Below are 23,369 nucleotides of genomic sequence, written 5' to 3' on the forward strand. Positions count from 1 at the left end.
TAGCCTTAAGTAAACAGAGGGAAAATGGAAGTTAATTCCCAAACCAACCATCCCTTTCAACAATGAACTAAACAACCTTGTTATAAGAAAGCTAGCACGAAGTGGCTCCATTTTAAATCTCAGCCACTCCAGTGCCACCCAGGTGGTTAGTAAAAGCCACTCTTAGCGATGACTAGTCATGACCAATAAGGTATTTAGCTCTCATCCACAGCGCAGAGATTTTAAATTAAATTAAAAAAAAAAAAAAAAAAAGGAGGAAAAGGTTACAAAAAAACTTTCAGTCTTTGTTTTATTGAATTACAACAAATGAGCAACAGGTTAGAAAAGTTGATTTTATTCCAATTCCCTAGAATTATATTTGTGCAGTGTACTGAAATATGGGTAAGTCTCCAAAAGACAACTAGTCAGATTGCAACATTTTCACCAGATATCTCTCATGCGTGCTGGCTCACTCTAAAATAAAAAGGTTAGGGTTATTTGAAAAAAGTGCACGTGGGGGATCTAGGATTGATCTAACAATTTAGTGGCAAGGGTTAAAGGAAATGTATGTTGTACACTACAACATCTAAAGCTGAAGGGCAGAAAAAAATATAGTCCATCTTTGTACCAACTAAGGAAATATGAACAAGTTCATTTATGAAGAATCTTCATTTCCCCATTGTCACCCCTTTTTGGGTAAAAAAAAAAAAAAAAAAAAAAAAAAAGGTGCTCAAATATGACAGAGGCATGCTGTTAAGGTCTGCGGCTCCAGTTGGTATTTGATGGTTGGGCAAGAGAGAGATACAGTAGTTGGAAAGGAGATTTGCCCCTCCATTGCACAGAAATGTGGAGAGTTAAATAATTTAGCCAACAGCAGGTAGTTTGTTTTTATTTTTAAAGAAAGCTGAATAAGCAACACCACAAACCCCTTGATGCATTTGGTGGGCTGAAATGTAAACCATGATTGGGGTGAAAATCCAGGATTTGCTACTGATGCAACACATTGAAAAGATTTCAAATTTTTAATATTTTAAAACCGAAGCAGATATAGTGGTTACTACTAATTCTAAAAACAAAAAAAACCCCAAACCTTGCAACGGTATGATCTGAAAAAGTAACTTGCACCAATTAAAAAGGTAACAAAATTCCCACTTTGTACAAATCAGTTCCAGCACAGGAAGAGGGTGAAAGGAAGGGAAGCTAAGGAGAAAACTATGTACAAGGACCCTTTCTTCTTTAATGCGGTAGTGGGATTTTGGCACTATGAACCATTCCATAGCAATGCTCCACGATATTTCTCACTGTGCCTCTGCAAGCGTGGTTGGACTCAGAGTTGCAACTCATTGGTTATCTTGTCCCAAGCAGGAAAATAGACGGTTATCCTGTTTTCAGAGACCGTTTTCCCCCTCGATTATCGCGACAGCACGACTGATTGGCCTCCCTACAAAAATTAAAAATATTTCATTTTTTAATAAATGATGAGGCACACATTTGCACGGTCAATGTACCTCTTCACATTTATAGTGCTATTCTATTTTACATTAACTGTACTTTGAGGCCTTCCCAATAGCGTGCCGGAGTTTTTCAATTTACAGAGCATTTAATTGATACTTCCCCATACAGATTTCTAATGCTAACATAAAATAGGCCTGATTCTTCACTGAATCTGATGATTTAGCAGGGTCTGATTCTTCACTGCCTTGTACCTTGTGTAGTCACTGACGCTTCTATGAAGTGATTATAATATGCTATTGTTCTGAACAGATGTCAATGATTATACAAAGTGCAAGGTAATGAAGAATCGGGCCTTTCTATGTCACATAGTTTCAGGGCTACCCACTCTTGATAGCTTTCCTGTGGTTTATTGGCCCTAATGCCTCATGAGTAAAGGACTCTTCTTGAAGCAGGGATTTAACAAACCCCTCAACAAACTAAAAGACACCACCGAGTTCTCATGGCATTTCGGGTGGGGATGTACTGGACCAATTTACGATGAGGTTATTACAGTAGAGATCTGTTTTGAAATATGAAAATTAGTGAAGTGTTGATTCTGGCTGAAAGTGCAAACATCAGTTTACTCTGAAGTGGAATCTAGTAGTGACAGATAGGCAGATCCAGTACAGTTTTCAAAACCCATCATACACCATTGTGCTAAAGCATGTTTAAAAACTTTGTGCTAGTCATTCATTCCAGACCTTTTGTTAATATTGCCAATTAGTTTGATATTTTCTGAGAGCACCATTCATCATTCAGGACACAGGGCAAACCAGTCGCTTAGTGTGAAATGGTGCACACACACAGGCGGTAAAAAAATTCCCAGGCTCTACTGTCTTTGCTCAGCAAAACTCACATTGAAATCAATGGGAATTTGCAATTGTTGTATCAGGCTGAGTTGTTTAATCTATTTAGGGATTTACACCTTGCTCCTAAGAGGCCCTGAGCACCAAAAGCCCCACTGAGTTCAGTGGGAGTTGTAAGTGCTCAGCATCTCAGGATCAAACCCACCGGCCATTCTAGACCATTTTGGGTTCATCCAGCCCCTGCTGAGGTCAGTGGCAAAACTTGTATTGACTTTAGTGGGAACAGGATCAAGCACTCGGGGCGCAACCCTGCCGTCCTTATTCCAACATGCAAAGACATCAATGGTGCCAGTGGCAGATGCCTTTTAGGATATAGCCCTAAATCCCTAAAGAAATGAGAACTTGAATGAAAAGGGAGGGAAACCCCAATATTGCAGCTATCCTTTTACCAAACCAACCACCCAGCTAGGGCCGGGCCAGGTTATGTGACAGGCTGAGTGTGCTCAACTCTCATTGAAGTCAAAGGAAGTTGAGGGCACCAGCAGGCACCATGCAGCACAGGGGCTGAATGCACAGAGTGATGTGTACATTTGGCAATCAGTGAGTTGGAAACTTCTTTGTAAGCACTTCCCAGGTTGCCTTTGGTAAATCTCTGCAAAGCACCACTCTGTGCCTGACTCACTTGCAAGCAAGGAACATCCTGTACCACCTCTGCAGTGAGGTAGTGGAGAAGACTGTGGTGGAGATACGGACTGCCTAGAACAAAGAGGGCACACAGAAGTGTTTCAGCAGCTCAGGAATAAGATTCTCATAGGCAGTGGTAACAACTCTAAACAGGAAGCTCATGCAACTGTCAGAAAAGGGAAAAAAACACTTCTTTGTACTGATGGTCTTTGAAAGTAAAAAGCCCTGCTTTGGAGAGACACTGGTCTTGGGAGCGCCCAGTGGGAGACAGCGGCATGAAGAAAACCAGCAGTAATTACTAACCTTGCTGGCATTATCTGTTCCCACTCTCATGCCACCCCATATTTGTGTTGTATTTAATTTAGGACCAAATTCCGCTGGTCTTACTAACACAAATTGTAAACTGGGAATAATTCCACTGAGGTCAATATAAAAATGGTGCAGATCAGATCAGAATCAGGCCCATTGACATCATTGTGAGTAGGATTTAGGGTCTCATTTGGGGCAGAGCATCTTCAAAATCATTGTCTTCAATGCACCTTGCAGAAGGCACTCAGCACCTGGCAGGAGTGAATTCTTAGCCCTTAAACTGTAAGCTCCTTAAGGGCACAGGTCTTATGATCCTACGTTATATGACTTAATAATAGAGCTTTTTATATTCTATGGGTGGAATTTTCAAAATCATTCAGTATTGACCAAACTCCGTTCCCACTAAAATCGGACAGCGGTAAAACTCCCATTGACTTCACTGGGAGTAGAGTTTGGGGAATGCTGAATGCTTCTGAAAATCTCGTTCTCTTTCATTCTCTAAAGAAACATGTTCACTATATAAATAGCTACTAATAATTTAAGGACCTACCAAAATTACATTTATCCATTAAGAATAACCTAAGAAATTTGTGAAATTTTTATCAAGTTTTAGGGAAATTTGACATGAACTCTGCAACAACAGAAGTATCAAAAATGAATGCTGAAAACATTTAAAGTAATACCTAGGAGTGGATTTCTAAAATGCTATTGTTAAATTAACATTAAAAAAAACCACTCATTTTCAGTTGATGTGCTGGGTATGAAAAAAAGCACTGAGATTATGGAATCTTATTTAATTTTTGTAGGTTTCAAAGTTCATAAACACTACTCAGTCCTAAATGTAACTAGTTTTCAATTTAATTGCATCTAATCACATTAGGAAAAGAAGGTATTGCATTATTTAAGCAATGATCAATCAGTAATTAGACATCTATTATTAATTATTATTATTATTATTAATTATTATTAATTCCCCTCCCAGTCAATCCTTTAGTTAAATTCCAGTTTGGATAGTAATATCCTGCTTAGCAAGAATCCTCCTCCATTTTCACTAGATACAGTATTAATAGTCACTTTCTGTTTTAAACTGATGTATAGTGCTGGTGTGGGATGTCGGAAGGGCATATTTTGAGTAGGGAAAATCCAGGGTACTTCCAGTGACTTTAATTGAGTTACTGTGGGCTTTCACTGCTTTAAACTGAGAAAAGAATCTGGTCCAACATTAGGTAGGTTAGGACCAAAATTTAGGTTTAGTTTTTAATAAAATAAGTTGTACAAAACCTGCTATGAAGAGGGGTCAAAGATTAAAAAAAAAATGAAGAAAATTAGAACAATCTGTCTTGTGGAAAAAATGAACAATTATTTTCTTTTCCTCCCAATTTGAAATCATTCATAATGTTTTTGGCAGATGAGGTGAATATTCCACTGTGTCTCTGTGTGCGCTTCCAGGAGCTTGCAATGATATTTCAGGGGTTGCCAGAGCCAGAAGAGTACAAGCAGCGCATTACTTTTAGGCAAACATACCAATAAATAGTGGCAAGCATGTCAGAAGAATGTCACATTCTGCCACTAGAGGGCACGGGCTCACATTCTGAGTACTGAAGTGATAAATTTGTATGAAGGAAAACAAAATACCTGTAGATAAAGGCTTCAGGCTTTTATCCAGCACTAGGGCCAATGTGCTAAGAAATGAATATATTAACAGAGGATAAAGTCTTCATTTCTTGAACAATCTAATAGGTGAAAGTGCTATTAACCCAAACCAGTATATGATGGAATCACTCTTCCTTAAAATGTACTTTTATTTTTCTAGCCTTTATATGAAAATTCCCTGTCAAAAAGATAAACTAGTTGAAATTTAATTGATGTTAAAATGTTTTATATTTTAAAAAAGTCTCTGAACACATCCCAGTAAGAATGTCTCTGCATGCAAAAGTTGTTGCAATGGTGTACCAGTGTTACCAGCACGACTGTAAATAATCTCTCTCAGAACAAGTCTAAGCATCAATTAATCCTATATTGCTGCACTGGTAGCGTGCACTAAAAGTACAGGCAACTGCATCTGCACTGTTGCAATTAGTTCTTCCAGCACAGTCCCACAATGCACCTGTAGCCCCATCAGTGACCACTCGATGCAATATGCATCATCTGCTGTGCTCAGAATCATTTTCTTGCTTTAAGCTACTGCAGCTTCTGAAAATTTAATGCACGATTTTTTTTTAATATGGTGCATTGCATGTAATCTCCATGGCCTTTTTAGTTAATTTAGTTAATGATAGTACAGATTTTTTAAACTATTTTCAAAATGGTTGATTGCTACATCTTCAGATTATCACCAAGGGGTGATGTGCCGGCAACTTTTGGAAATATGCTTCATGTAGACATGCTGAAGATTTTGCTCTAAGCCAGGATGGGTAGCTTACAGTGGTTCAGTTCTACTGAACAGTACAATTTTCTAGTGTAGTCAGGGCTAAGTGTCAGTCATAGCTTTGAATTTTCTGGGTTTTCTATTTGCGTGTGTTTTGCATTTATTGTAGTTCAAAGGAAAATTGTTGTTAATTTGAAAACCAGGTATTATTTAACAATAAATTTCTAATACATACATGCTACTTTATTTATCTCATGGACTAAGGAGAGGATAAGTTTAAGGAGGGAGACTTCATGTAACAGATTCTGATCTCAGTTACACTAGGGTAAATCTGGAGTAACTTCAATGAATTCAAGAAGTCATTGAAGTCCAATGAAGTTAATGGAGTTATTCCAGATTTACATTTGTATAACTGAGATCAGAAACTGGTTCCAAGTCTTCAAACCACACTTCCTTTTACACTTTGAGAGATCTTAAAATTAGAAATCTTCTTAGCAAAGCTCCTGCAGTTCACTTTTACAGTGAAGCTCTTGTGAAGAAAAGCTGCTAACCCACATGCAGGCCTCGGACTGGAGTAATTCTTGGGCTTCTAGAATATAGTGTGCCTGCCCCATGTCCCTGTGTGTTTAACATTAGAAAGGTCCCCTCATCTGCAGGGGGAAGAGAGCTCATTTGCACAAGCCATTTCTGTTCCCACTTGGCTCAACATTTTGTTACTTGCTCTTGCAAGTAACAAAAGAATGTTTTTGAACTGGGCCCAGGCATCAGCTCGACCTCTTCTCTGAGCCGGGCAGACTGCTGCTGAGCCAAGATCCATGCTGACCTGTTGCAAAAATAGTCATGGCCTCTATTCACTGGAGATCATCATTATGTGAGCAACATGGACATTAGTAACTATGGTTACCTACTTTTTCTTTGTATGGCTTCATCAGCATGCTTTATATCAGGCTCTAAAGAGGTTATGGGAGGTCAATTAAAGGCAGAGTGTTTCAGCATAATGAGTTATTCCGAGCATCCTCTCTTATCCAGTACATGACAAACACCAAAAACACAACAAACAAAGAAAATGTTCCCAATCCCTCCCATATTTAATCTACAGAAGACAGGACAGCCTCCCTTGTGCTCAGAAATCCAGTAAACACACAGCATGCATCAGGAATGCACTCCTAGGGTTTAAATTAAAAGGGACTATTGACACTTGTCAGGACTAAGGCTAGGTCAGACTAACAGGGCAGTGGTAGCGTTACCTGTCTAAATATGGGAATTGTCTCCAGATACACTTTCCGAATCAAAATCTGCTAACTCAGCTTGGCCTTCAGGTGCAGTTTGACTCCAGCTGTCTGTACAGTCCGAGACAGCATCATCATCCCCTACTGTCACCTCCACCCAGTTCACATCGCCAGTGTCCTCATTTTCCTCACTACCATGGCCGTCTTGGCTGTTGCATTCCAATCTGTCCTCAGTTTGATTCCCTAACAAAGAGTCTTTTGGTGGATCATAGTCTCTGGTTGACCTCATGACTAGTTTGCCCACATTCTCTTCGTTCAGCTTTTTATGCTCCTGGTAGTGCTGCCGAGACACCTGGTTGCTGTTCTTTGGACTTTCATTTTGTTTTGATCCCTTTTTCTGGTTTTGCTCATTATGACCATCAACAATATACTGCTGTTGGTATCGGTCAATCCATTTTAATGTCCCAGTTCTTAGGGAGGATCTATTCTCCTTAAACCAGCGGACTATTTCAGTTCTAGTGAGCCCAGTTTGAGCTGCTAACTGGTCATACTCCTGGGGTGATGGCCACTGGGTTCTTGCAAATGTGCTCTTCAGCAGGTGAATCTGCTCTTGGGTTTTTTTGTTAAATGCTATGGAGGATTCGGATCCGGACAAAGAACTGGGTAGCTGGGAGCTGTTCAGCAGCTCAGACTGGCTTATTGTACCATTATGGAGTCCCTGATCCTTATTTTTTTTGTTGGATCCCATAGAGTCCAAGACAGCTTGTTCCATGCTATCCCTTAGCTTTCTCCTCTCAGAGAACCAGGAATCAACCTCTCTTCTACTCAGCTTGGTTTCTACCCTAAGCCTGTCCAATTCTCCTTGGGTTGGAAAAGAGCTTCTAAGAAAACTTTCTTCAAGAATCCTAAGCTGCTCTTGTGTTTTCTCTTTGAACCTCTGGGGTGTGAAATCTGCGTATGTGTGGTATGTACGCCCGTGCCGCGCAGCTGCAATGGCTAACTGATCTTTTGCTATAGATTCACTAGTGATGTGAACAATGCCCCTTTGACTTCTGTATCTGTGATCACTGAACCACTTCTTGATCTCGCTTCTGGAGAGACCGGTTACTTCTATTAGCCTGTAGATTTCTGCATCGTCAGGAAATTGGCTCATGATAAAACTAGCCTTTAGTTCTGCTATCTGTTCCTTGGTCTTTTTTCGGTCATTTGTTGGCGTTAATGGTGCAGCATTCAGCTTGGGTGAGACCTCAGGCACATGAACTACATGTGGACGCTTGACTTCTGGGGCACCCGATAAGGTCTGTATTGTCCGTTTCTGTCCGTGATTAGCAGCTACAGCAAGTGTAATCGGTGAGCAAGAAACTGTTGATCCATTTGACACTTGAGTCAAAACCAGGCCAGTCTGGCCGAGTATCTGGCAAGGCAAAGCTGTTTGGATAATTGGCTGTGGCATTTTTGCAGCTGTCAGATGAGCTGGCAGGACAGTGATGGTTTGGGGTACTGACTGGATGGTTCCATTAAACATCTTCTTTCTTGCCTCTTCTACCTCTTCTGGAGACCAACTTATTCCATGCTTCAAACGCTGGGTAGCAAACCAGATTCGGATTTGCTCCTCTGGATGTTTTGATGCTGCTGTCAACCATGACAGCTCTGCTTGGGTTGGGTAAGGAAATTTATTAAAGGAGTTGATCATGGTTGCATTAGTGTCCAGTGCACAATTGTATTTGGTACTGTTCAGAGGGACCGGGACCTTGGGGACAAGGTTGATATTTGGTGGCAGCTGTACAGAGGGCATAACATGAGCCAATACATCATGAAGAAGGTCAGCTCCATTGATACAAGCAATAGATTCAGTGGTTTCTGTAATGACACGGGGGAGTGTCCCCTCCACATGGTTTTCCATACCTCCCTCTTCTGTCTTTTTGGGACCCCTCTTGGTTTCCACTTTAGGCTTTCCCTGTTTCATGATTGGGGTTTTACTTACATTGATCTCACCATGAACGGCTTCATCACACTCTGCATTTTCTAATCCACTGTTTGTGACAGTGACAACATTATTCGTTGTCTCAATGGATTGCTCTAACACAGTCTGATTATTGCGTTTGATTAATTTCAGTTTAAAATTATTCTCTCCTGGGTGATATTTTGTGTTGTGATCAGATAAGGAATCATATTTTTTGGTTGTAAAGTTACATTCAGCACACACGTAGAGAGGGTTGAGGATTACGTTTGGGTGCTGTGTGTCAACATGCTCCGTAAATTCATTTAGGTTTTGCGTTGAATAAGGACAGTATTTACATTCATAACCACCTTGGGGTTTCTTGGATTGATTCTCAACTGGGGCTTTCCCATCCACCATTTCACATTCTTTTACAGAGCTTTCTGTATCAGCAGCCCAGCCATCTTTAGAATCTTGCTGGGGAGTGCCAGCACCCCTTTCTTTCAAGGCTTCTCCGTCCTCAGGAACAGCCTGCTCCATTAGTTCAGGTGTTCGCAGCATACATGGAGTTGTTGACTTTCTTTTGCTAGCCATAGCACCTATTATGACGTGCAACTGTTTCAGACGGTGACTCTCTTTTGGGGGAACAAACCCAAAGAAGCTCCCTCTAATGGCTCTGATTTTCCTTGAATGTTATGGCCTGGTATGTTTCCAAAAGAATTTAAGTGCCATCTGTGATCGTCAGCTCCAACCCCCAAACATACTGGGCTGCATTACACCTGCAAAACAAAACACACACACACACACACACACACACACACAGTTAGAGTCTGATTTATAATGCATTTTAAAAAAAAAAGTCAGCCCCCAAGACATGTGCATCTAGGATTCAATCCTGGATAATGCTGAGCACCCTCTTTTCCTTATACTAGATAGATGGATGTGAAAACACTGTTTGCTTCACATGTCACAAGGCATGAGAGCATCTAATATTCTTTTCCCAATGAATTCAGGGGCAGGATCAGGCCGACAAAGGACAAAAGAAATGAACATCCCAGAATGAAAAATTCATTAAAGGTAGAAAATGGCACTGGAACAGAAGTCAAGATGATCAGACATAATGTTTAAGACCCATTACAGAGCCAACACATTTAGTTGGGCAAGGGAGAAGATACACAGTATTTATACACGTATCTTTCTTTAGAAGCAGCAGCTTCTATTACCATTATTTTTAAGTCTACAATTTTAAAACTGAGTATGTTTTATATGAAACTTCATTACACCCCACGGTGGCTTGCACAGTAAATATATGGCTACTGAATGAGCGTGGTTACTAATCCAGGGTGATTTCTAAACAAAGATATATGGTGGTCTCACTTGTGTTAGTACATGCAGAATGGAAAGACGGAGAGTTAGGGCAAAGCAAATATTTATTATACACAGCCACTCAATTTCAAAGCGCTACATTTTGATTTAGAATAGGTTAAAATAGATGGCAAATTGCTGCATCAGCCCTTTGTGAAGATCTACAAGTTACAGCTATATAAATAAAGTTTCCTTAAAGAACACTTTTCACTGAAAATCGATAAAAATGACTGAGGGAAATTTCTAGAAGGCCATTTCTCTCTCTCTCTCTCACACCCCCCCCCCCCACCCACCCACCCTTACTATACTTTGTTCCTGCTGGTGTTATGATCAAACTATAAGTTATATACTGAATTTTCTGAAGGATTTCCTTAGCTCTGTTTAACTGTTTCAGGGGTTGGATTCACATGATGTAGGAATTTGAAGTCCTTTTTGATTTGATTTGATGTTCTGCATGGATTTCTTTTTAAGTTAATGTTTTATTTCTTTAAAGAACATGACATCAACACCAGTCAGTAGAATAGCAAACAAGAACAAAATGACACAAGCTGTATTATGAACTCTCTGCGCCGACAAAGGGAATGGAATTTAAGTGTCACAACAACTTAATGTACCTTAAACAAAATATTGATGTCAGTGTAAATTTCACTTGTAAGTAAATGGAAGAGTTAAAGAGACATAGATGTTGGATCATATTAAAGAAGTTCTGTATTAAAATCACAAATGAGTTTGATTCCCCATAGTTTAAATTCCAGGGTATTACTAATTAAGAGGCCTCTTGGTTTTTGGTACTGTTTCTCTCCCTCTATGTGTGAAACTTGCAAGCTGCTAATTGTGTTAGTACATTCTAAGACAGAGTCTGTTCTCAAAGCAATCCTTTGTAACAACAACTACTCACACACACAGAGAGAGAGACTCAAAGCAATACTCTGTAACAATAGAAACAGCACCCAGAGACTCCCCACCCTTTTGTTGCTTTCATCTTGCTTTGTTAACAATTGTGATTAAAATAGAGATAGAGGATGTATGTGGATGGATGCGTGGTGTGGATAATAACTGAATGATCAAGGAGGTGCCAGCCTAAGAATGCAGTGTGCATCGGCTGAAGAAGGCGTCAAGTGGAAATAACCAGAGGACTCTCGGAGGGCAGACTGGAATCCACCCAACAGCTTCAAGAATGGGATAATCAAAGAACAAGATAACATCTGGCAGCACGGAGCCGTCAGGAATGTGCCATCTGCTGATTGATTCAGCAACAGCACAATGAAGCAATTCCCATAGACTGGCATAGGAAGAAATTCCTATAAAAATGGACTCTAGAAAGTGAGAACTTTGGGGTCTGATTCTGCAAACCAACTTCCAGGAGCATCAGATGTGCACCTGACAAGGCCCTGCTCCCTCCTCATGTCCAGGCCACCTGGCCAGTGGCTTGGCATGAGCAACTCTAAGGCTGGTAACTATGATAACAACCTTGCAGAACCTCTGTGTGTGAATGAATGTGAGAATAAATATGAAATCGAATGGGATGTTATAGCTATAACTAACTGCTTACTATGATTCTTTCTGTATTCACAATAAATGTGGCATTTTGCCTTTTCCCCTTTAATAAGATCCTGCTGGTTTTTATTTTATTGGTATAACAGAGACCTTCTGAAAATATCTGTTTCTCGGTAATAATGGCAGATTTTTCAGAGATGCTGAGAATCTGATGTTCCCATTGAAGTTAGATGGAGCTATGGATGCTCAGTACTGCTGGAAACCAGGTCAAACTCAAAAAAGGTCAAATTCTTCTCTTGGTTACACAGGTATAAACCCAAAATAACTGCATCCATGGGCTTCAACGCCAATGGATTTAACTGTCTGGTTCAAACTCAGGTAATGCTACTTCAGAAATAGGCTTTAAAAATCTTGTAAATGCAGTTCACATTTCCAATGGCTCAGGTCCTGAAAGTGCATCTCACTCAGGTGCAGAGGCATTTCTCTAATTCACAATCAAACCTGGATTTGGTTCACTTTGGGATCACTCAAGAGCTCAAGGTAGTGCAGAATGTCACTGCCCACTTGGTGTGTGGTGCATCAGGCAGAAACACATAACACCAGAGAACTGCTTCCCTGTAAATTTCTGGGTGGAGCTCAAGGTGCTGGTTTTAAGCTATAAAACACTGAATGATTTGGGACCCAGTTGACTGATCCCTCTCCTTATGCCATGTTCCCAGCGATCAGCAAAGACATGCACTTGAACTGACACCTCCTACTGACAGAACGTTTTCTTTGATGGGTCCTTAACTCCAATTTGCTTCCTTCCTTGATCTGTCAGAGCCTGGATTTTGTAAACTGCTGTGCATGCTGCAGAACTAATCTTTACTAAAAGGTAGCCAGGGTTCATAGATGGAGGAGCTGGATATGGAAGGGGACTTATGGAATGAGTAGGTAGAGGGCCTTTATTTTTGTAAGGGGACTATTAATTGGAGAATTTATGGATCAAGGTACTATATGGAAATAAATTTAAATTTTTCTAATTGCCTGTTTTTGAATGCTGGGAGGAATCCAGAGCCTAGCAGAGACATCGGAGGAATCTAAATTAAATAATGATATAACATTCAATGGCAGTTTTAACTGGATACACTGTTTTCCTGTCCAGGGTTACCGTGCACTATTAAACAGATACGGCATCCCAGCCCAAAACGTGCCTGCATTTCAATGGTGGGTGAAGCGATTACCTAGATTTCACAGTGTGGAGCACCTGGGCACGAACGGCTCTCACTAAATGTGAGTTGTTAAAATGATACAGCTAAAGTGTGGAGGAGAACACGGCTGAAGATGCTGTTTGTTATACAATAGACGTCTCAGCATAGATCCATGCTGTCTTGGTCATAGTCAGCTTCCTCTCATCACCTTTTATTAGTATGGACAGCTCTGTTCTACATACTAACAGAGACTATGCCTTGGCATGCTGGGGAGGTATGCTAATACATATTGGCCCCAGTTCAGCAAAGCACTGATGGATGTGTTTAATGTTAAGCACATGGTTAAGTCCCATTGGGACTCAACGGGAATTAAGCACATCTTTAGGTGCTTCAATGAATAGGGATGGGACTGTTTCATGTGCCTCAGATTAAGCATATGCTGAAATGCTTTGCTGAATCAGGGCTATTATGTTCCATATTCCTCTGACCTGACAGCACCGATATTGTACACCAGAAAGGATAGTGCTGTCCAAAGCCTTGCAGAGTCTGATGCGATACATCGGGGTACTGTACACATTTGGATTGACTCAAACAAGATTTCTCTTTTTATTTGAAGAGTTCACATGAGGGGGCAGAATTCAGGTTGCCTAACTGTCTTGTGCATTATGATACAGACTTTAATTACATGGTCACATACCACTTTTACTGCAGGCCCCTGTCTCCACTGAGCGTCACTAGTAGAAACAGTTGTCTTCTGGAAGTAAAAAGGGCTCATGTATTTTCACCACCATTGTGGCTAAATCTACTCAGAGCTGGGTTAGATGCTGCAGCGGTGAAATCTTTTGCTACTACTGGTGGTAGTAGAGCTGGTGCTGGGAGATTGTTAGAGAAGTGCTGGGGGATGCAAGGCCATCCATCCTTATCCCTCCTCCATATGGGACAGATTATTCCATCAAAAAGAACAAATTCAAATTTGCCCACAGAAGAAACTCATTTTTATACTGCAGTGAGCACAGTCAGTTTATTAATAGATTATAAAGTCAGAAGGGACCAATTTGATCTAGTCTGATCTGTTGCATAACGGGCCATAGAATTTCCCTGAAGTAATTCCTCTTACATGTTTCAGTTTCCATAACATGGCAAAATCCAGAAATCACCCAATGAAATACAACTGCAGAAACATTTTATAATTATTTCTAAGTTTCCACTATTCTTGTTCTAAAATAAAGATTAAAAGAGAGAGAAAGAGAGAGAAACAGAGAGAGAGACAGACAGACAAAGAGGCCACTTTGGTTTCTAGTCCTCTCCCTTTCTCATTTTGCACTTCACTACTTTTAAATAATAATACCACCTCGTTCTTCAGGCACAGAGCTCAAAGTGCATTATCCTGGCATTATCATTATCCCCATTTTACAGGTGCCAAAACTGAGGCACAGAAAGGTGAAGTGACTTTCCCAAGGTCCCTGAGAAGGCCAGTGGCAGAGACAGGAGTGCAATTCCCAGTCTAGTGCTCTATCAACTAGGCAACAGTGCCTCCCTAAGAACATGTTTTATTTTATTTTGTTTTTGTTTTATTTTCTCTAAAAGAACCATGTGGTAAAATCAGCAAAAGAAAGAGAATCAAAGAGGCATCAAAGCCAAAACAAGACTTATTGAGTGTGTGCATGTGAGGATGCTCAGACAGAGTGAAGGAGCCGAGATACCACGATGGGTACGTTATAAATAGCTACACGGACAGATGGATAGATAGATGTAGAAGAAAGCAAGACACTGTTCCAGTTAAGATTGTGATTAAGGCTAAAAATTGTACAAGGCTCCACTTGGGCACGATCTCGAACAGCTCTTACGCAGAACAATGTGGAAGGACTTTTTTTTCCCCCATTTAACCTACGGTTTGTAAATTTCTTTTTAAGAATTAGTTTTTCTGCTCAAAAAAATTATGACCCTATGTGCAAATTAAAGACAAATCAGATGCTTCCCTTTAGAGATTTGTAAAAAGTTAAATCCATTTTGATCACCGTGTTTATTTGCAGGAGAAGATCCACAGAGGTTCTCCCCAGTCCCAGACATCAGTGAGATCTCTGTGATGGCACAGAAAACCACCTTGACCCCTTGACCTTTACGTGAGATGGCCTGCCTGCAAGAGGAGAAAAATAGGGCACAAGTCTCTAGAGCCCCCGGAGATGCATCTCAAACCAGCTGATGCACACACTGTCTTTTGCTGTCAGGGTGAGAAAAACATGGCTCCAGCACTTGACCTCCTCGATGGGATGTCTGCCAAAGTGCAGAGACGTTATGAATTCAGACGTCCACGGTGCCTGCCCCTCCAATACCTTGGCTCACGTCTCATTTGGGATAAATTAATATAAAGTTGTTAAGAAGCCCCCTCCGGCCCTGAAGCTACCAGTCAGTTCTCGTACTAAATGAGGACCACGTATGCCAAATCTCAAAGAATCACACCATATGAATTTGGAGGGGCTGCCACATCTAATTGAATAGCTTTTCACTGGGAACGTCAGAGAAAATAACAGAAGTGTCTCAGAGCTTTCAAAAGGAAGCATCTTGTCAGGACATCAAAACCCACAAAAGATGGCTTTTAGCTTCGTTGGGTCTTCTGACAGAGTTGTTAAATGATTCTGCCTCTGCTCCTCTGGAATGGGAGCCTCACAGACAGCTTAAAAGTTAACTCGATCAGCTGCTAAGGAAGAATATCAACTTGCTAGCACAGGGGTTCTCAACCTTTTTCTTTCAGAGGCCCCCCAACATGCTATAAAATCTCCACGGCCCACCTGTGCCACCATCACTGGTTTTCTGCAAATAAAAGCCAGGGCTGGCGTTAGGGGGTAGCAAGCAGGGCGACTGCCTGAGGCCCCATGCCACAGGGGTTCCCATGAAACTACATTGCTCAGGCTTTGGCTTCAGCCTTGGGTGACGGGGATCAGGGCCCCAGGCTTCAGCCCCATGCGGTGAGGCATTGGTTTTCTATCCTGGGCCCCAGCAAGTCTAATGCTGGTCCTGCTTGGTGGCCCCCCTGAAACCTGCTCATGGCCCCCCATGGGGCCCTGGACCCCTGGTTGAGAACCACTGTGCTGGCATGAGTCACCACGTTGTACTACAGATGGCTGTTTCTGTAACTAGTAATGATTTAAAACCAAACAAACCCCAAACTCACTCAGCTACAGCCTAGCTTTGTTCCACAGCAACAAACAAATCTACATAGAAAACAAAAGTTAAACCTCATCTCACAGCCTTCATTTAATTTTTCAAAAATACTAAGATTTTTTGGGGCCAGATTCATCCCTGCTATGAAGCCAATGGTATTTGCCAGGAATGGATTTTTTGCCCCAGTCATGCACAGCCTCCCACGCCACGACCCAGCCTGTTTTGTTGTTTATGTTTCATGAGATTTGGGAACCCACTGACCTTCCTTTCAGTTGCTTTTGCTGACCGAAGCAGTCTCAGGCAGTGTGGGGGTGCAAAGATGAGCGGTTGTTACTGGTGTTCCACCACACGAGTCATGGAACTAGGCCCCAGCGAGCACATTAGGCAGAGAGGCCTTAGACCAGTGACTCATTCAGGCTAAGCATACATGACTCAGCCGGACATGGGGATGACATGCAGACTTCGCACAGCCAAACCCTCGCCTCCTTCCTGCACCCCCAACCCCTCAACCTAAGCTGCCATATTACTTTTTTGTCTTGCCGCGCTAGAACACAAAATCCTGGTATTTCATGCTCTAAGACACAAAAAGCTAAAGACAACAAGGTTAAATATGAGATCACTTGTCTCTAAACACACAGCTGTATGACTGAGCTTGATCCAAGCCAAACTCCGTGTGGGGGTGTGGGTGTGGGTGTGCGCACGCGCCCTGCTACTGACAACTGATTTGAGCTGATAGTGTACAAGTCAAAAGTGGCCTGCTCCTTTAAATATATCTTCTTAAAAATACATTATAGCATTTGAGTGGCCACAGTGAACGGCTTTGTTACTGTTTAGCTTTGGGTCAGAATAACTCAACTTCCCCCTCACAATGACTTTTCCTGATGGGTTCTTAAGAACCATACAGAGAGACAGGCTGCGGGAAATGAACCACTGCTTAGGCCAGGTCTACATTAGAAAAGGTTTGCCAGTATAGCTATACCAGTGTAACTATATCAGCAAATCCTTCCAGTGTAGATGCAGCTTATACTGGCAAAAAAGTGCTTTTACTGATATAGCTTATGCCAGTTCCCTGAGCTAAATAAGTTCTACTGGCAAAACCACTTTCATGTCAGTATAACTATCTACAATAGGGCTTTTGTGGGTATAGAAATGTAAAAAAAAAAAAAAATCCACTTCTCGATCTGACATTTCTGTACTGTCAAAAGTTTCTAGTGTAGACCTGGCTTCAGGAGTTGTTCTAGCCTAGGACTGATCAGACCAAGAATCAAAATCTTTACTGGCTGAACGCTGAACCTCTTGACAAGTGAGCATTAGCTCCTCTTCATACCCTCACATCCCTCTCTTTCAACACTTGTGGCCCTAACCACTGGCCACCTCCTAATCTCTACTTTGAGGCTCCTTCCCCACAATTATCTGCTTGAGGAACAGTGCTCCCTCTAAGCTGGCTCCTCAGAGGAAGCAGCAGCGTGGAAATTTTCCATACAGCTGGGACACTGCCCATTTGCACAAAGCACAGCCCAAAACCCAGAGAGGAGCAACTGCAACCAATGTGACAGAGAATATGAGGGCGTGAGAAAGTTATTTCCTCACATCATCAGAAATTGTAAGAAAGCTCTCCTTAAAAAGCAATAAGGAAATCTGCGTAACTCTGAGAGAAAGGAGAGAGTAGCAAAGATGGGATCAAGCTACACAGCATCCTGCTTCTGTATCAAAATTGGCCAGATATGATAAATGGGTAAGGGATGAAACCCCAAACTGTTTGCAACCCTGTCCTGGGTGAATTGTATCTACTGCAGATTTATACTCGAGAGGTCTGTCTGCTTTAAAAAAAAAAAAAAAAAAGACACCCCCACCTTCCTCTCGACACACTTTGGCATCCCTTGTATGGCTTGTCATGCTAACAGAATCTAAATGATCTGTCTTACTCAGTTGTCTGCTCTGCCATACATCAGCACAGAGAAACCCCAGCACCTGTCTTCGTCCAGGAATTTGTGGCAGGGAAAAGAACAACAACAATCAAAATAAAATATAAATTCAAACAAACAAAAAATTGGGGTTTCACTTCCAAGATATAGAAAGGGTGGGAGTGGTGTCGCCACTTTGAACAGAGAGGGGTGGGGCTTTTTTGCTAATCTTTTGGTTTAATTGATCAGTAGCCTAATCTCCATAAAAAGTATGTTCTTGATAATAAATTTCCTGAACACAAACATTAGTCTCCACAACTCAAGGAATGAATTGCACCCTATGACTCAAAACTGTAACAATATAAAAGCTACAAGAAACAATGCCCCAGATCGGATGTCTAATTTCACTGAGTTCTGAACTGCCTCACACAGTTCTCCAATTCTTTTCTTTGGAACCCGTTCCTCGCAGCGATTTACAGATGAAGCAGCTGGGGAACACACGTTGAAGCTTGCTAGAAGGGACATCTCTGACAGAGAGCATCCAAGTCTTTATGCCTTCAGGTTTCAGGATATTATCGCAGTTTACAGTGCAACAAATCAATCTGATTGAAAAACAACTACAGTCTACATTCATTCCTCTTAGATGCCATTCAGACACTGTTTCTATCAACTCACAAACTGCATGAGCACTTTATAAAGTAGAAAATCAGTTGCATTTATTTCCTCTTAGCAACAGAATTTCTTACCACGATCAGTGCTCTAAAGCCAAGCACTCTGCAATGCTGCATCTACTCTATACCTGAACTGGCTAGTTAATTTCTGACTTGCTTCACTGATGGCATCCTCTCCCCATACCTTTTAGACTTGTGTGTGCACATCTTCTACAAGACTCAAAGTGTAGATGTGCATGCTTGACTTTGAAACACTTGATTCCAAGAGGCATGGCTATGCAAAAGTCATACTCGAGGAGTTTAGGCCAGTGCAGATTTTAATTAACATTACACGGTCGATCATCATACAACACCCCCCCCCACCCCCCATTTTTCACCACACAAAGAACATGGGAGGGGAGAGGGTAAAGGTATGCAGTATATTAGAGTTATTATCCTGTCTCCATTCAGAAAAGCTAAATGCATGTTCATGTTGACAGAATATTATTCCCTTACAAATCCAGGGATGTGGGATGAGAGTTACATTTCAGGGTATGAAAAGGAACATGCACGGGATAGTGTTTTCTCCCCCCACAACTGTTTTTAGTATGCAGCAGTTGCAGTAATTTAAAAAAGCATAACAACTAGGATAGTGAAAATGCCATTACATTCTACTGTAATTACACGCTCAGCACATTTTAATCATGTACAATGAATAAGCATAAATGGACCCAGGCAAATGAGACCCATAAGAAGGTTCATATATAGCGGCTGGTTATGACTTACGTGATTTACAGAAGAAAATAGTAGAAGGAGGGAAAAATTTTGGGATGATCTCACACTTGAAAGTTGGAACATGGTTTACATTTGGACAATGTGCTGGGGAATACAGACTAGATCTTCTAAACTTCTATTCATGTTGGAGCTGGCTAGAGGCTTGAGACCCTTTTGATTCTTTGTAGGTTGAATAAAATGGAATTAGAAGGTGAGATAAATGGAAATAGTTCTGAATAAGATTTATAATACTTGTGTGGAAATGTTAATTTATTAGGTTAATGTTAAAGATAAACTTCTGTACAATTTGAATCATTCTATTACTTTAGCTTCATAGAATATCAGGGTTGGAAGGGACCTCAGGAGGTCATCTAGTCCAACCCTCTGTTCAAAGCAGGACCAATCCCCAATTTTTGCCCCAGACCCCTAAATAGCCCCCTCAAGGATTGAACTCACAACCCTTGGTTTAGCAGGCCAATACTCAAACCACTGAGCTGTCCCTCCTCCCATACACTACTTCATGTATGTTAGTAGTGACAAAATGAAACAAACAATGTTATATTGCCATAAACACAATTTGAAAACATCCAGGTGTTCATGATTATGGCTGTTCGTTGACACCTAGAATTCTGTGACTAAAGGAAAAAAAGTGATTTGTAGTTTCTTTCTTATAAAATCATATGGTCAAGATTTCCAAAAGCGACTAGTGATTCTGGGCACTCTGCTTTTTCGGCACCCACCCTGGAACACTACAAAGGGCTGGACTTTCCGACAAAATCAGGCCCTCTTAAGGTGCCCCTTAAGGTACCTTTAAAGGAAGCACCCCAAATCACTAGTCACTTTAGTCACTGGTCTTCATCGCTATAGCCAGCCAATTAAATATAGAACAAGATTCCATGTTGTTTTTTGGGGGCATTGGGAGGGTAGGTGGGAAGAGGGGAAATTTTCAAAGGCACCAAGGGGTACTGACTGCAGAGGAAGGATGACCCAGTGGTAACAGCACTAGCCTAGGACTTGGGAAACCTGGGATCAGTTCCCTGTTCTGCCACAGACTTCCTGTGTGACCTTGGGCAAGTTACTTCGCCTCTTTGAACTTTAGTTCCCCATCTGTAAGATGGGGATAATAGCACTGCCCTACCTTGTAGGGACGTTGTGAGAGTAAATGCATTATAGATTGTGATGCACTTTGAGATCTACTGACTAGGAGTGTGGTATTTATTATTATTAAAGCCAAAAGGAGTTGTGTGTCTAACTCCCCTCTGTGTCATTGAAAATCTTCCCTTTTGTCTTTAAACAAATTTGGCTTGTATATGACCAGTGTGATAGTGATTTGGGCTTATTATGGTATAAAATCATGTATACTGGGAGAGGCCTTATCAAACCAAGACATACCAGTAAATGTTATATAATTTATACAGGTTCTTTGTTCTCATTGCATACTTTTAAACTATAGACGACAGCTATTTTAAGACTTTCATAATGAAAAATAAACTTTGTCATTTGCATTGCTAAGAGTCCAAGGCCTCACACGGAATCAGGGCTACACGAGCTATTGTACATACACAAGTGGACAGTCCCTTCCCAGTTAAGTTTAATATTAAACTAAAATACTGTGTGCCGTGACTTTTAAAAAAAAATTCCCAGATAGGATCATCAGTCGGAATATTTACAGTTGATGGCTTAAAGTTAGGCACTTACATCCATGTTTACGGTCCTAAATATAAGTGCAAAAGACACTCATTTGTCCCAGTGAAATCAACGGGAGATTCAGGATCTTAGCACCTTCTCAGGCTGCTTATATTTAGATGCCCGAGTACAGTTTTAGGAGCCTGCCTCTTACAATCTCAGGTCAGAAAATGTTGACCCTGACTTTGTATTTTGGATCATCATGGACTAATCTGTCCAAAAGGGAAGTTTCTCCCCTAACCCTTTTTCACTTTGTGGTTAGTTTACACCCTGAAACATAATTATTTGCAGTACAGTAATGCATGGTGGTGCCACCCATGATGAGGGCCTCCATCTGGCAAACACTGCACAAACATAGTAAGAGACAGTCTCTGTCTAGAAGAGCTTACAGGCTAAACAGACAAGAGGTGGGAGGGAAAATGGACACTGGGAGGTGAAGTGACTTGTCCAAGGGTCAAACAGCAGATCAGTGGCAGAGCTGGGGATGGAATCCCTGTTTCCATACTTCTTGTCCAGTGCTCTATTCACTGGAACAGACTGTTTCTGCAGGCATGGCATGAAGGTTTATATCTTTTCAAAACTATATTTTAAAATATCCTACTTATTTGTAATAGTGAGTGTTCTCAATAGTCACCGAAATGTCTGTCCTCTTTTCAAGTCCTTGGCCTCAATTATTTTCAGTGGCAGTAAGTTCTATGGGTTAATTGTGCACTGTGTAAAAAAAATGTTGGTAGTAAAGTTGTGGTTTGTTGGTTTTTTTGTTTTTGTTTGTGTATATGTAAAAAAATAAAATCAAACTCTGGATTTCTAAAAAGAGTTTTTAAAAAGTTGACTGAGTTTTCTTAATAGGAAAAGTATAAAATTACAACACAATTACCCTAGCCACTCTAATTCCCTGCCTATTCAGCTGGTTGAATTCCCATCCCTGGATTAACTTTCTCCATATTGGCTTTAACTAAGGCCATAAGATGGGAAGAACATGATTTACAGATACAGAATAGAAAATGTATTTCTAGATCGCACCCTCCACTACACTGGTAAACCCCAGCTGCTTCCACATTTGATTTGACATGGAGAAAATTATTTGTATGAGTAGTTAGTTTCTTCTCTTTTGTAGCACAGTTGATGCCTTTACAGAAGAGTGAGTTATCCCTGGGGGGGAGAGGGGGGAGGGAGGGGGGGAGGTTAAAGGACCACTCTTCATTCTAGCAACTTTTAGAAATCAACTCCATTTGTTAAGATGGAACATCTAAATGGCAGCTCCTGGGTTTCTTTTCTCCTTCCTGTGTCTTCCATTACAGCTGTTCCCCACCTACACGGAATACATTCTCACACTGAAGTACTTTTATCCACTTCAAACAAAAGGTAAGAACTCTACCAGGTTATGTGTCCCCAGACCACAAGGAAAATTGGACAGTCTAGAATCAAGCCAGGTCCTTCATCATTTGATTTCTTCTCTTCATATATTTACAGTTTTTAAGCAATAGGACAAAGTGTTTACCCTTTTGTGTTTCTAGCACCAGTCCTCTCCACAAATGCATCTGTTTACACTAAGAATTATACAATCTTTCCATCTAACCAGACAAAAATTACCTTTTCCATGCAACAACATCAATTTACAGGCACTCATGAATGCTTTTAAAGTTGAATTGCAAAGTTAAAGAAAACAGAGTTAAGCCTAGATGTACCTGCTGGACATTCCTACCGTATGGGGCATTCAGCACAGAAACAAGTTTTAACTGCCTTTTTAAAAGACCTTTAGTTTGTTGAAAAATATCCCATAAAGCACTGTTCTCTGGCTTGACAAAGACAACATATGGCACATGTCACGAATGATACAGGAAGCCAGGCAGTGCCCAGAGGATTTCACAGAGGAGAAAACTTATCATTGTGCTAAAAGCTCCCCCTCCCCAGTAAACCAGCATAGTTAGGGGCATTCAATGCCTGATTTAAGTCTCAGCAGAAATGCCAAGGATTAAATATATGTGGAGACTCACTTCTGCAAGTGATTTCTGCAATGAAGGTTGAGGCACGCTGGGGTTTGTTGTGGGAAAGCTTTCCCTGCTGTACCTGCTCTGTGAATTTTGGGCTTCAGTTTCCAGCATCAACAATCTAGCACCTTTCACAAGCACTGAAAACTTTTTAATTTGGAAAAAAAAAACCCAGAAGGGAACGAAATAACCCGCATATAATCAAAAGGACGTGTTTGAATGACGTATACCCCTTTCAGCCTCCCCCCCGCCCCATAGACTTTTGTTTGAGTAGATTATCGACCAGTTAGGAAAGTTCTTAGTATATACCTTATAGAATGGAACAACAAAACAAAAGACTGA

General features: G+C 41.0%; 1 protein-coding gene across 2 annotated transcripts in view; it reads right to left on the reverse strand.

The window, feature by feature from the left end:
• Positions 1 to 263: 263 nt before the first annotated feature.
• The window catches only part of ZHX2 (zinc fingers and homeoboxes 2), a 113,485-nt gene continuing 90,379 nt past the window's right edge, over positions 264 to 23,369 (reverse strand). For both annotated transcript variants that reach the window (XM_077809845.1, XM_077809844.1), the window contains 2 exons: positions 6,888 to 9,587; positions 264 to 1,420 (listed from right to left, as the gene is read on the reverse strand). In XM_077809845.1, the coding sequence (XP_077665971.1) occupies positions 6,892 to 9,402 (2,511 nt within the window). In that variant the 5' untranslated portion in view covers positions 9,403 to 9,587 and the 3' untranslated portion in view covers positions 264 to 1,420; positions 6,888 to 6,891. The remainder of the gene's footprint in view (positions 1,421 to 6,887; positions 9,588 to 23,369) is intronic.

This window comes from Eretmochelys imbricata, chromosome 2 (genome assembly GCF_965152235.1).
Source record: "Eretmochelys imbricata isolate rEreImb1 chromosome 2, rEreImb1.hap1, whole genome shotgun sequence".
NCBI classification, from domain to species: Eukaryota; Metazoa; Chordata; order Testudines; family Cheloniidae; genus Eretmochelys; species Eretmochelys imbricata.